The sequence below is a fragment of the Nakaseomyces glabratus genome, chromosome M (genome assembly GCF_010111755.1).
Source record: "Nakaseomyces glabratus chromosome M, complete sequence".
NCBI classification, from domain to species: Eukaryota; Fungi; Ascomycota; class Saccharomycetes; order Saccharomycetales; family Saccharomycetaceae; genus Nakaseomyces; species Nakaseomyces glabratus.
Window position 1 is genome coordinate 1,450,001 of NC_088963.1, and position 15,272 is coordinate 1,465,272.

Here is a 15,272-nt window from a genome sequence, read left to right on the forward strand (position 1 = left end):
GCGGCCCAGAACGTCTAAGGGCATCACAGACCTGTTATTGCCTCAAACTTCCATCGGCTTGAAACCGATAGTCCCTCTAAGAAGTGGACAACCAGCAAATGCTAGCACCACTATTTAGTAGGTTAAGGTCTCGTTCGTTATCGCAATTAAGCAGACAAATCACTCCACCAACTAAGAACGGCCATGCACCACCACCCACAAAATCAAGAAAGAGCTCTCAATCTGTCAATCCTTATTGTGTCTGGACCTGGTGAGTTTCCCCGTGTTGAGTCAAATTAAGCCGCAGGCTCCACTCCTGGTGGTGCCCTTCCGTCAATTCCTTTAAGTTTCAGCCTTGCGACCATACTCCCCCCAGAACCCAAAGACTTTGATTTCTCGTAAGGTGCCGAGTGGGTCACTAAAAAAACACCACCCGATCCCTAGTCGGCATAGTTTATGGTTAAGACTACGACGGTATCTGATCATCTTCGATCCCCTAACTTTCGTTCTTGATTAATGAAAACGTCCTTGGCAAATGCTTTCGCAGTAGTTAGTCTTCAATAAATCCAAGAATTTCACCTCTGACAATTGAATACTGATGCCCCCGACCGTCCCTATTAATCATTACGATGGTCCTAGAAACCAACAAAATAGAACCAAACGTCCTATTCCATTATTCCATGCTAATATATTCGAGCAATACGCCTGCTTTGAACACTCTAATTTTTTCAAAGTAAAAGTCCTGGTTCGCCGCCAAGCCACAAGGACTTGGGGTTAGCCAGAAGGAAAGGCCCGGGTGCATTCCAGTACACGAAAAAATCGGACCGGCCACCCAGGCCCAAAGTTCAACTACGAGCTTTTTAACTGCAACAACTTTAATATACGCTATTGGAGCTGGAATTACCGCGGCTGCTGGCACCAGACTTGCCCTCCAATTGTTCCTCGTTAAGGTATTTACATTGTACTCATTCCAATTACAAGACCCGAATGGGCCCTGTATCGTTATTTATTGTCACTACCTCCCTGTGTCAGGATTGGGTAATTTGCGCGCCTGCTGCCTTCCTTGGATGTGGTAGCCGTTTCTCAGGCTCCCTCTCCGGAATCGAACCCTTATTCCCCGTTACCCGTTGAAACCATGGTAGGCCACTATCCTACCATCGAAAGTTGATAGGGCAGAAATTTGAATGAACCATCGCCAGCACAAGGCCATGCGATTCGAAAAGTTATTATGAATCATCAAAAAGTCCGAAGACATTGATTTTTTATCTAATAAATACATCTCTTCCAAGAGGTCGAGATTTTAAGCATGTATTAGCTCTAGAATTACCACAGTTATACCATGTAGTAAAGGAACTATCAAATAAACGATAACTGATTTAATGAGCCATTCGCAGTTTCACTGTATAAATTGCTTATACTTAGACATGCATGGCTTAATCTTTGAGACAAGCATATGACTACTGGCAGGATCAACCAGATAACTATCTTGAAAGTATGTTCTCCGAGGGGTTGTCGAAGACTAGCCTCAACACCCCCCCAGAAAACACCCTCGTAGATATTGAATGTTAACTCGTTGAAACAACGAATTAAGCACAGATCACAAGGAAAGAAAAACAATTACCTTGTCTCTCTCTCCTCTGCCCGCAAAAGCAGACACCACCAGGCAGAAATTCACCCAGCAGCAGCCCACCCTGCAAGCACTAAGTTCTCTAATCACTTAATTCTTGCCATAGCACTCTTTGAGTTCCTCATGCAGAGAGTCCACCAAACACTGTCCCGGTGTTTCACAGAACAAAGGTTTGATATCACCCGCAAGAGAGGAGGTTACACTAGACAAATCACAGTCAAAACGAATAAACGTAGCAGACCGGCTATCTGTCCAGGCATTCCCCCAAATTAGAATTCTTTGAAATAGATTGCTATCAGCTAGTAATCCACCAAATCCTTCTCTGCTCACCCATGGAATCGCAAGATGTCCAGGATGAGACTGTTCAGGCGTCCGCAGCTTCCCCTTTGCAAGAACAAAGGTTACGCCGCTTCGCCCATGTCAAGCTCGCTGTATAGGGACTGAGCAGATCTGACGATCACCCAGCGACCCTCTCCACCGATTGACGAGGCCATATTCAAGCACAAGCTCTACTCGAGCTCGTTTCCGAACTCTTTCAAACTTCACTTTCAACTGCTTTCGCATGAAGTACCCCCGGACCGAGCTTGCTCTTCGGCCTGGCTCGAAAAGTAGCCAAAGGGCCCGGCATCTGGCATCTGCAGTCCACTTTGAACAGCTCGAGGCCTCCCCGTCCTGCTCCAGCAGCAACACGCGAGCCTCAGGCCCAGATCCGGCCCTCGAAATCCCAGGGTCGCCCGACACTTTGCGAGCCTCCCACAGGTGCTGTCCCCAGAAACGCCCGCACAACCACGCCCTTAACTATGGCTTTGGGCCCCGGCACTCGGCACTCGGCTGCGAAAAATAAAACGTGTGCCGTCGCACGTGGTCACATGGCCGCCCGCGCACTCCGCACGTCGCCCCGCCCCCGGATTTCCGCCCATGACTCGCATGACTCGCGGGTAAACCCGCCCGCCGCACATCATTACCCAAAACGGACACTTAAGTACCCGTCACAGGTGACACAGTGACTCACGACTCACGTCCCCCGCACGCAAAAACTCCAGCCCCAAGGGCGAGCCCTCGGAACCCCGTAACACTTCCGAACCTAAAATCGGGTTTGGGGTTTCTGAATTTTCGCTTCACGATCCGCAACTAAAAACACCACCCTGCCATACAAATATCGCCCGTACCGGCCACCCTACCCCGCAAAGTGCACCATTTCCGCCGCAGATCATCCGCTTCCGCGCCCCGGCAACTTCTCGGTCTTGCATCCCCCATCTTCCCAGCCACCATTTTACCAATCCCGGTATTCTCCCGCCCACTTTCCCCACTCCGAACACTTGTCCGATTTCTCGTACTTCAAAATTGATGTTTAGGTACCATATCACTACCTTCCACCATACTAACAACACACATCCATACACTCAACATATACTCCCACAGAATAAACAAACACAACCTCCGCAATCCGCCAACCATTACCAACGGAAATTACCGGATATTGTACAACTATTTCTAGACCAGTGTGGGTATTTCCGCCGCAGGGCCCGGAGCACCCGAAACGGCCATGTCACCACCCCAAATCGCCGATTCCACCCCCGGGGACCCCGCCAACCGCCCCGTTTCTCAGCTCCAACGAATCGAGCCGTCCGAACTCCATCCACTGCCACCATAAAAACCCACACCTGCCATACAAACTTCCGACCCTACCCCCCCAGCCCGACACCACACCACCCTATTTTCCACCATCCACACCCCCCATACACCAACTTTTGCCAGTGGTTTTCGAAACTACCCTGCAAACCACCCCCACACACACCCTAACACCCCCCGGTTGCCATACAAAAAGTTTCCCAAAAGTGTTCCTGAAGTTGTTTTGCCGGTCGTCTTTTCTGACTCCTCCCGTGACTGCTCCCGGGCCTTGTCACTAGCCACACCCCTTCCCACAGCACCGACCTACCCAGGCTTGGTCCTACATACCCTTTTTTTTTTTACGATCTTTCGGTTGCGGCCATATCCACAAGAAAGCACCGTTTCCCGTCCGATCAACTGTAGTTAAGCTTGTGAGAGCCTGACCGAGTAGTGTAGTGGGTGACCATACGCGAAACTCAGGTGCTGCAATCTCTTTTTTTTTTATTTTTTTTGCCAAAATCCCAGATTTCCCCAGAACAGCCCGCACCAGGGTTCGAATCCAGGCCAGATTAATTTTTTGTACGGGCGAGATCATGAAAAAGACATGTGACATATATCGCCACCTACGTGACATACTGTATTTTTTTTGGTTTTTCGCCACAAACAAAGACTGAAAGAGTGAAAATTTTCAACGTCGACGTCGACGTCGGTTTTGGGCCATCGCAAAGAGCCTCCAAATGGGTATTTCCAAGACCTGGGGAGACCAAAAGTGGTCCGATTTCAACACAACTGGTTCACACACCACCATAACAGACCCCGACAAGAACAATTGACCACCTTACAGTGCACCAACACGCACCCCCAGAGAGAAATCAGCACCCGAAGCACGCAGACATCGACTAATGCAAGAGTGACAAGAATGGATGATCCCGCCTCAAGAGGGATGGAAGGTACATCAAGCAATGAAGAAACAGACCAATTGACCTCCGCAGATTACACAGGTACAACAATCATGGCTATATCTCTAGAACTCGTCAAGATGTCTCCAGGATCACTACTTTTTGGCATCAAAAGTTGATGAGATCGAGCAAGTAACAAGACAAAGCGACAACTAAAACAAGACAATACACCACAATACAATACAAGAACAACTACAGCTTCCACTCCCACAGCTCAAAACCTCAGAATACTAAACCACATCCCCCAAAAAAACAAACCAACACTCTCTTGCACTTTACAACAAATCCTTATACACATAAACCCAACAACCTCTTTTGTAGCCGCCTCTTACATCAGCATTCATCAGCATTTGTAATCCAATCTCCAATCTCCAATCTCCAATCCCAATCCCAAACCCTAACTCTAACTCTATCTTGCATGCCACCCTCGTTCCACACTTTCTCACCAATCTCCCTATAGGTTCTCACTATACACTAAAGTACGTAATATCGTATTGAAATTATACTGGTTCCTATTTTTTCAACAGGAAATACATTGAGTGGCTGAAAACAGTAGTTCGACGATTTGATTATTAAGATCTCATCTCACTAATGCATAAAGTTAGTTATATTAGTCTAGTATATTTTATATGGCTTTAAGAAGTGATCTTTAAGTATAATCAAAATAAAATTATGAAGGATATATTTAAGTATTTATTTGATATAGTTGATGTTTTAACATATAAATATATCCCCAACGAACTAGTACAAAAGGTATCATTTTTGCTCATGAAAATGTAAAATATAAAGAATAAGAAGCGAAAGATTTAGAATTGTATAACCCGGTTAACGAAAGAACTCAGTTGATATTTAAAAGTTTGGCCCTCGTTATACAATCTTACAGTGTGTTATGATTCAAATAAAGGATAAAGAGAGAAGTATTGGTAATAAAAATACCATACCGACAGTCGATTGCTTAACAGCAGAACCTCTGTAGACAGATGGCGTAGGTTGGTTTGGAACTGCTGTATTAGGCTTATTCTGTGATGACACATTGTTATTGGCTCCACTTCTTGAACTACCTGATTGCACAACACTTGGAGATTGCGCGATATTGTTCGATAAACTAGAAGGAGAAGTTGATGGACGACTGGCACTACTGTTAACGGATCCATTATTATTGTTACCGCCGTTACCGCCATTGCCTGGGGTTGGAGTGTTACCGCCGTTACCGCCATTGCCTGGGGTTGGAGTGTTACCGCCGTTACCACCATTGCCTGGGGTTGGAGTGTTACCGCCGTTGCCGCCGTTACCGCCGTTACCACCATTGCCTGGGGTTGGAGTGTTACCGCCGTTGCCGCCGTTACCGCCGTTACCACCATTGCCTGGGGTCGGAGTGTTGCCGCCGTTACCGCCGTTACCGCCGTTACCGCCGTTACCGCCGTTACCGCCGTTACCGCCGTTACCGCCGTTACCGCCGTTACCGCCGTTACCGCCGTTACCGCCGCCGTTACCGCCATTGCCTGGGGTTGGAGTGTTACCGCCGTTACCACCATTGCCTGGGGTTGGAGTGTTGCCGCCGTTACTGCCGTTACCGCCGTTACCACCATTGCCTGGGGTTGGAGTGTTACCGCCGTTGCCGCCGTTACCGCCGTTACCACCATTGCCTGGGGTTGGAGTGTTACCGCCGTTACCGCCGTTACCGCCGTTACCACCATTGCCTGGGGTTGGAGTGTTACCGCCGTTGCCGCCGTTACCGCCGTTACCACCATTGCCTGGGGTTGGAGTGTTGCCGCCGTTACCGCCGTTACCGCCGTTACCGCCGTTACCGCCGTTACCGCCGTTACCGCCGTTGCCACCGTTACCACCATTGCCTGGGGTTGGAGTGTTACCGCCATTACCACCATTGCCTGGGGTTGGAGTAATTGTAGTTGTAACTGTAGTAATTATACCATTGGTCAAAGTGACTGTCTTTGTGGAAACCAATGGGCTTACAGGAATACTTCCAGATGGTGTATTGGAAATAATGGTAACAGTGTCACTACTTGGCTTGCTACCCGTTAGGGTGATAGTGGTTGTGCCGGTACGGGTATGACCATCGGAGTCAGTGGATGGGAAGAAGGAGACGATGTCAGTTTCAGTGGTTGTACTCTTTGTGACAGTAGTTGTGTAAGGTGGTGGCAAAGAGAATGTCTCAGTGTTACCATCATTACCACCTCCACTAGGAGATGTTGGTGTTACAGTAACTGTAACAGTTGTGATACTTCCATTTGTCAAAGTAATTGTTTTTGTGGTCACTGATACAGAAACGGAAGGCGATGGAGATGGAGATGGCTTTGGACTTGGAGATGGGGATGGAGATGGAGATGGTTTAGGACTTGGTGATGGGGATGGAGATGGAGATGGGGATGGAGATGGTGATGGGGATGGAGATGGAGATGGGGATGGAGATGGTTTAGGACTTGGTGATGGAGATGGAGATGGGGATGGAGATGGAGATGGGGATGGAGATGGTTTAGGACTTGGTGATGGGGATGGTGATGGAGATGGCTTTGGACTTGGACTTGGTGATGGAGAAGGAGATAGTGATGAAGATGGAATATAAGAAGAATTGCTTGGATATGGGGGTGGAGATGGTTTAGGACTTGGTGATGGGGATGGGGATGGGGATGGGGATGGAGATGGAGATGGGGATGGGGATGGGGATGGGGATGGAGATGGAGATGGGGATGGGGATGGAGATGGAGATGGTTTAGGACTTGGTGATGGGGATGGGGATGGGGATGGTTTAGGACTTGGTGATGGGGATGGGGATGGGGATGGAGATGGAGATGGGGATGGAGATGGGGATGGAGATGGAGATGGAGATGGGGATGGAGATGGGGATGGAGATGGAGATGGTTTAGGACTTGGTGATGGGGATGGAGATGGAGATGGGGATGGAGATGGTGATGGGGATGGAGATGGGGATGGTTTAGGACTTGGTGATGGGGATGGAGATGGAGATGGGGATGGAGATGGGGATGGGGAAGGTTTAGGACTTGGTGATGGGGATGGTGATGGGGATGGAGATGGAGATGGAGATGGAGATGGTTTAGGACTTGGAGATGGGGATGGTGATGGGGATGGTGTTGGTTTTGGGTAGTAACAAGTGTTACCTAATGGATCAAAAAATCCACCCTTACATTCCATACTCGACGAAGGTTGAACAGAACAAGGAGTAGCTATGTAGTAAACAGTCTTTGTAACTGGCAGGATATTTTCTGCAGGCTTGGTAGTAATGTACTTCGTACTATAAGTTGTGGTAGAATCGATACTTCTGCAAGTTGTTTCATAATCAATCAAGGCCGGACAGGCATTTGATGTATCAGGAACCGAAAATAAATAGCCAGTGAAGTCTGTGATACGTGTAGGCGCACCATTAACGGTAAAGGAAAGATCCAACTCGGAGTCTTTACCGATGTTATTATAGAACATCCTGATTGGATAGTAAATGTCTTTTTCAAGATTCACACTCACCTTATTCTTGGAATGGTCAACATGCCAAATGTCATATGCAACATATTCTCCTAAATTGTCTTTGCTTTGCTCTCTCTTACAACAATCAAATGCATTTCCAGCACCAAAATTGATATACAATAGATCATCCGCAGTAACATAAAATGTGTGAATACCAGAAACTTTGGGTTTGAAGTAACCGTACATTAATAGTGTGAAGTTGGAAACAGTCAAAGGCTTGTCATAGTTAAAGTTTGCAGGTAGCTTGTCATATAAAGGAACACACACCTTTGGAACACTGTATTTGTAGTTTAAACGACCTGTAACACCATTCACTTTTGCAAACATGGTTTGCTTCTTATATCCAGTACGAGGGTACTCTGGGTTAACATAGGATGGATCGAAACAGTTTGGAGGATTACCAGGAACCATAGGATAAGTATATAGTTCCATAGTTAGACCGTTTAGAGGGGTAGTGACTTCTGGGGAACATCCGACAGGGTATCCAATTGGATTACTTTGAACCGCTGATCTCTTACCTAAAAATGATAAGTCTATATCATCAGCAATTACCCACTGTAATGCCAGCAGGTAGCTGACAACTAACCAATTCCACATAATTGATATATTAATAATTTGCTTAACAGTACAGTACTTTTTGGTGTACGGGTTTGAACTAATCTGTTATTGCTGTTATTATAAAAGGGTAGCAAAAGAAAAAAGAAGATAATTTTGTTATCTCGAAATATTTGGTCCCTTATATATTATTCTTTTCTATAGTCAGATTATTTTTTGATTATGTTGTTGTAAGGCAAAAATTGACTTGTAAATATTAGTCAGAAATTCCTTAGGTACAATAAAAATCAATCCTTTAATTACATGCTAATTCAACACTAATGTGCTTTACTATTATTACCTAATGAAGAGGCAAAAAAAAAACTTACTATTGTGTAATATGATTGTCTTGTGTCTGCGTGAAATCTATTTTTAGAGATGAGTTGTCATAGTCAGCTATTAAGTTTTGCAATTGCTATTAATTTTTGTAATTAAAAATCCCTGTGTTTATTTGAATCATAACAAAAGACGCCAAATTTTTTGACCTTAATGATCTGACAGGCACCAGACCTCTTTTATTTTGACTGTTAATAATGATTAGTATGAAACAATCATTTAAACGATGATGCAACCATGATGCAACAGTCACAATGCTATGAAAGGTTAATTTAATAATGGTTTTTTTAAATCATAGCTTAATCGACACCATAACCAGAGGAAACATGATTTAGCTGATATTCTGAGACAACAAGAAGAATTATAAGCAGATCTTCCTATATGATGTTTCATGTAGCTTATCTCCTTTAGGATAGAGAACCAAAACTATGTGCTCTTAATTATTGGGCACCAGCTATCTAGTTCATGTAAATCAATATTGCCAAGCAAAACTATTAGGTAAACTAATAAAATCAGAGTAAATCATTTATATTTCATTTTCGCGTCTGGTAAGTGCTACTAGGTGAATTATGTGGGTTCAAATGATCTGATTCAAATTATGTTCATAATTTGTTAGCAAAGTTATATTTAGAAATCTAGATCATCAGGAGAAAGGAATGGCTCCAAAGGAACACCATGCTATAAGTTTATATCCGTTGGAGACATGATCTCAAGTGATGTAACTTTTCATCTTTAATTTACTCTTTATTGCATTATATGCAAAAGAAAAATAGCATTGTGGAGTCTCATATTAGATAGGTTTCGTGTTAGGCATATTAACAGAGGAGAATCTGTTTCAAAAAAGACGTTCCTACCATTATTTCGAGATTAAGGATACCAAGAGGAAAGCAATCCTAGCTACTCATCTATTTTCCTGATAACTCCGATTCTATAATCAATGAGATTGAAATGAGAACGTCAGTAAAAATTACGTTATATGAACTTGTTATCAAATCTATTTTTAAATGATAAAATTATGCACTAATAAATCTATGAAAGATATTTGGTTTATTATCTGATGTGGGAATTTCACAGACCCCTTATTTTATCTCCTCCTCATTGCAATAAGTAAATCATAACATATACCCCAACACGAAAATGATTTACCGGATTTATCGCACATGGTGAAACTTTTTGTCCCAATTAGGAAATAATTATGGGATTTTCCTACCTTGAAATAACTATGAAACAGTATTATATGTTGGAGGAAATTACGAACGCGAAAAGGTATTGCATGTGCTAGTTAATAATCCAATAAATATGCTACTATGCTATAATTTGATGCAAATGTGAGCTTTCTAAACCCAAATTTGTGGAGGAACGACCTTTTTAAGTTTCAGATCTTGATAATTGGCTTGTTGTCAATGAAGACCATCTATTTACCTAATTTATTGACAAAGGTACCTAATAGAAACAAGAAAAATTTTATTAATGATTATTGTGCTTGTTTTTCACTCCATGAACAATAAAGGAAACAACCAACACATCATAATATCAACTATAACTAACTGACGTAACTTCTACATTAGAGCAAGTGATATCATTGCAGATAGTAGCTCAAATGTGTAGGCTTACATAAATGAGATTTAATATCAACTGCTCAAACTAATCATTACAGTCTTTTTTTTGTTTACTCATAGTATATCTTTGCGTGATTTATATTTGAACCGAGTTATACAAGTATCAGGGACGTTTCTTTAGTTTCCACTATCAAATATTTTGTTTTTAGATGTCGTCAATTCACCATGTTTGATAGCTAAAAGTAACTACTCTTCTCTAAAAGGGTATAAGTATAAGGAGTTTACACATACCAATAATAAGTGTTTGTAGCCAAGTTTACTATATCAATACGGAGAAAAGGGTGCTTCTGAACATACAGAACAGGATATTAAATTATATATGATTATACTAAACCTGTAGCAGTTATTATAAAAAGTAATAAAGCGCTTAGGACACATCGTAATCTCATAATCTAATCAGAAAAGATGGATCATTAAGCTCTCCAATAACACAAAAAGTGATAATTATCTGTAGCATATATGTTAGCTTTAGAGTCAGTACAATTTTTAATACACAGACGCCTCACTTTACCTGTATGACTAGTAATAAGTTATAGTATTCTTAAAGACTTGTGTTATATATTGGCAAAGGAGATTTTTTGTGTTCAGTCTTATCACATTGATGAAAGTATAGAAGTCCCATGACGTTTGTAGAATAGGTTAATAATATCTGTCCGAAACTCCAAACAATTTATGTTTTGGTCATACAAACCAAAATTGCATTCAAGTTACTATTAGTATAATCATATTAAAGCTATGCCTTTAAAACCGTCTCTCCAACATTCAAGGAAATAAATCCAATGAAAAAATGTAAACACTCGTTTTATTTGATTTAGAATAATAATAGTTGGTAGTTCTGATGATGGATAATTGATAACATTAAACAACCTCACTGTTACCGGCAAACTGGCAAATGATACACCTAATCTAAATATATAACATGGTTCGCTGTAGATCAATAAAAGTGATTGTACGTTTTATATCAGTGTAAGAGTAAGGACGTAATTGCTGTGCAAAAAATAAGTATTCATTGTTCTAAAGAACAGTCTCGCTTACGATGCCTTTAGATATTGTTATTTACAAAGCAATCTCTAAAGGTAAGGGTATTCGATCGACCTTTATATTTATACTTAATTCATACATAATCTGTGAGCTATTTCTTGGTTAACATATTTATTTTGTAGTACTATTACTCCAGTTAAAAAGTCAGATGTCGCCCCATCAAAGTTATGATTAGTAGTATATACACATTTTTATTTTTAAATATTGTTCAGTTCCCAAATATTAGAGAACTACAATGGCTAAATGCATGAAGCCAACTCACAGCCTGGCCGAAGGATAATACTATAACATTAAAATCGTAAAACAACTACAAATCAAGTTACAAAATATCTTTCTTCTGATGAGATATATAAGTAATATTATGAAGGTATATGTACAAGGTACACTTTTCGGGAACCTTGGTACAGAAAAACCCTCCGATACTGCAATTTCCATACTTCTATCTACTAACTCAGTCTGTTGTCCATGTATAAATTTGTTGCGCTATTCTTTTGTGGCACCGGGTCACATATATTTCGATCATAATGTATTGAACGGAAAAGTATATGTCGTTATCGCTGGACTGGTGGTTAGAGGAAATATCTTATGATGATATCTTAGAACTACGGTACTAAATCTAATCTATGAAAAGGTTTAATTCAGCCCTAAATTATTGTGCTGGAAAGAAATTCATCTGTAAAATATGTCTTACTAACCGTTTTTTTGTTTGCCTGGAATAGATGCTGTGGTTCGACTTCGTTACTCTTTGAATATGATAACAGTAAATTAAAGACTTTTCATGCTTTTAAAATGATAGTACACTAAGAAATTTGTTGGGCCCTAAGTGGGACTGTATAATTGAAAATTATGAGCAGAACTGATATATGTACAATTTTTTGTTATTTCAACTAAATGTGAATGTACAAGGAGAGTAATTCACAATAGATTGTCCTCATTACATCGCAGATAGAAAAATGATTAGATATTGTTGAAGTGTCAATTTAATATGATTAGAATTAAGTGGCCCATTACTTTGGAAAAGATAATAAGCAAGTAGTATTGTTGTAGGCTTACCGAAACAATAGTATAGTCTATTCATCGAATATATGTTTTACCTTCATATTTTTTTCTGATTAATCCTTGGAGTATTTATACTCTATTGTCCTGAGATATGATAATAATAACATTACTAAGAGTAGTTAGTGCGAAGTTTACTACTCCAGAAATCGGAATTGGAGTCTTTATTTTCAGGAAGTATAGGTAACAGTCTCACCTAGAAAATAATTCATTTAGTTGCAAATCTCTTTTTGGTTTGCCTTTGTTGTTATCAACTGTAAATAGGTCTCTGTTTCTATGAATTTTTTTTCTGTGCCATTATGAACAGTTAGTCAATGAGTGGCAATGAGTGGCAATGAGTGGCAATGTGATACAATAATCCTACCTACCTCATATGTAACGCAGGTTTCTCATATGATCATATTCGTTCTCGATCATAAATAATATTGAATTTGTTCGCTGGCACCCATACAATAATCTAGAAATAGATGGTACATATATAAAGAATTAGTTTTTTGGTTTAAGCTATGTGTAATCATCTACTTTGAAATGAAATTATTGAGAAAATTGCAAAAGCAGTATATGCATGCATGTAAAGCAATTGTAAAGAGCTCTGTTTAATGACATTATATTCTAGTCCTAACCCTTAAATTTATACCTATCAAAAAAAAACAAACTGAATGTTTGATAATAAGCAAGTGATATAAAGCGAGTATTATTGATGAAATGTGATACAGTTTGTTGACGTAGTAGTTATAAATTGTAAGCTTCTGAAATTTTAATAAATCAAAATTTAACTCAGTGAAACACGCTTATTGAGATATACCGATTACAGTAGCATTAATTATTCCACCCTTTTGGTTAGTAATTAATACGTACTGTAAATTTGATTTAAATTTTATTCACCTTAATTAAAGTCTTAATTAAAAGAGGTGCACCTTCATGACTATGTATCCATATAATGAAGGATTTCGTTATCTATTTCTTTCCAAAAGCTCTTGCCTTATAGGAAAGGCCAGTCATGCAATACTTATTTTTATAACACTGTAATAGTACCAAAAGGTAATATGAACATGATTTCACCAATGATATTGTAATGATAATTTCAATTTCACTACAAATCACTAATGAAATTAATAATCTAAGCTTGCATGACAAAAGAGCAAGTAATTTCTCAATAAGAGAGAAGGGTAGAGGTGCAGTGTGGATTTCCAATGTATACTGTGTTGTTTCATTGCTTCATTAGAATTTTCTGTTGATTATGAACTGCTGTGTACCACCCGAAACATCTTCTTGATAGCTCGATAAGGTCATGTTTACCATATGTTCTGTCCTACTTATTGAGTATTATTGAAATGGGGTTGGGTGTTATGTAATTGTAGCAAACTCGGCCGGCCATCTGATGCAGAAGTCGCATGTAAACACACAACCTTTGTTATTACGATAGGTAAATCATTTTAATATTGTTTTGAGTTTGTGCCTAGCACTGAACCCAAAACTTACGTAATGGTAACGCCACCCCATTTTTCGACCTCTGTGTACTTTACTATGTAGGCAAAAATTTCAATGCTAGAAAATCAATTTATACGACAAAAATTGATGCTGGCTGCAAAGAATGTTGGCTGCAAAGAATGTTGGTTGCAAAAATGATATTTACTCAACAACATTAAAATAGGAGAAATAAAGTTATAGGAAAGATATACGACTACAACAGTCATTTGGTTGAATCCCCCAATTAACAGTTGTTATTTCGTAAAGATTTTGTAAAAAACCAAGAATAATATTTGTCGAGATTGGTATGGCATTAGAACCAAGACTAATGGAATAGCTGGGATAGAAGAGTTACAAGGAATTAAATGATTTTCATAAATTGATCATTGCCCTAAAGAAATAATTTGTCAGAATAACTTACACAATATTAGGCAGATTCCACCCGTGGTACTATCATCACTTCAAGTACAGAAGGAAGTGAAGGTCTGCTTCAAAAGTGAACGGGAATGTTTTGAAACGAAGATTTTATATTTTAAACCAAATGCGAATAAAGACCAATATATATATATAAAGCAAGAAAGGAAAAAAAATTATGCTTTATTTACATAGTCAAGAGCTTTTTAAGACCAAGTGAGGTAAGTATTGTTCGTAGAACGACACAAAAACATTTTATGTTTTGGTTGACGAATAAAAACATAACTGACTAACACAAGTAAAACATATTATTGTAATGAATCATTATCTAAATATTAATTTTAAATGTGAACCAAATTTGGAAACATGAGTGTTCAATTTTATAATCGAATAATTATAAAATAAGTTACCGTTTACATTCACAACGATAACTAATTCTACCTGAACAAAAAGGAAGCCGAAAATATTGCAGTTCATCATTCTACTATTGAAAGTGAATACTAAACCAATTTCAAAGATTCAATTATATTCCACATCTTCATCAATCGATAAAATATTAGCAGTAAATTTTTGAATTTAAATTAAACATCGATACAAATTAAAAACATCTGTGGGGTCTGGGTGCTGTGGGGTCTGGGTGCTGTGGGGTCTGGGTGCTGTGGGGTCTGGGTGCTGTGGGGTCTGGGTGCTGTGGGGTCTGGGTGCTGTGGGGTCTGGGTGCTGTGGGGTCTGGGTGCTGTGGGGTCTGGGTGCTGTGGGGTCTGGGTGCTGTGGGGTCTGGGTGCTGTGGGGTCTGGGTGCTGTGGGGTCTGGGTGCTGTGGGGTCTGGGTGCTGTGGGGTCTGGGTGCTGTGGGGTCTGGGTGCTGTGGGGTCTGGGTGCTGTGGGGTCTGGGTGCTGTGGGGTCTGGGTGCTGTGGGGTCTGGGTGCTGTGGGGTCTGGGTGCTGTGGGGTCTGGGTGCTGTGGGGTCTGGGTGCTGTGGGGTCTGGGTGCTGTGGGGTCTGGGTGCTGTGGGGTCTGGGTGCTGTGGGGTCTGGGTGCTGTGGGGTCTGGGTGCTGTGGGGTCTG

The 15,272-nt window shown here is 40.9% G+C and overlaps 1 protein-coding gene and 2 non-coding genes across 3 annotated transcripts in view; 1 reads left to right on the plus strand and 2 right to left on the minus strand.

Moving 5' to 3' along the window:
* RDN18-1.8 overlaps window positions 1–1,458 on the minus strand; it is a 1,800-nt gene extending 342 nt beyond the window's left edge. Inside the window, exon 1 of the ribosomal RNA XR_010605625.1 lies at window positions 1–1,458. This exon is cut by the window's left edge and continues 342 nt beyond it. This is a non-coding gene — a ribosomal RNA (18S ribosomal RNA).
* A 2,130-nt stretch (window positions 1,459–3,588) lies between these two features.
* On the plus strand, window positions 3,589–3,709 carry RDN5-1.8. The gene has a single exon (XR_010605626.1). It is a non-coding gene; the product is annotated as a 5S ribosomal RNA (ribosomal RNA).
* Window positions 3,710–5,070: 1,361 nt separating this feature from the next.
* Window positions 5,071–8,271, minus strand: EPA14b (the record flags this gene model as incomplete). Its single annotated transcript, XM_065626658.1, has 1 exon — window positions 5,071–8,271. One exon carries the CDS (start codon window positions 8,269–8,271, stop codon window positions 5,071–5,073), a length of 3,201 nt encoding a protein of 1,066 aa, XP_065482730.1.
* Window positions 8,272–15,272: the final 7,001 nt, after the last annotated feature.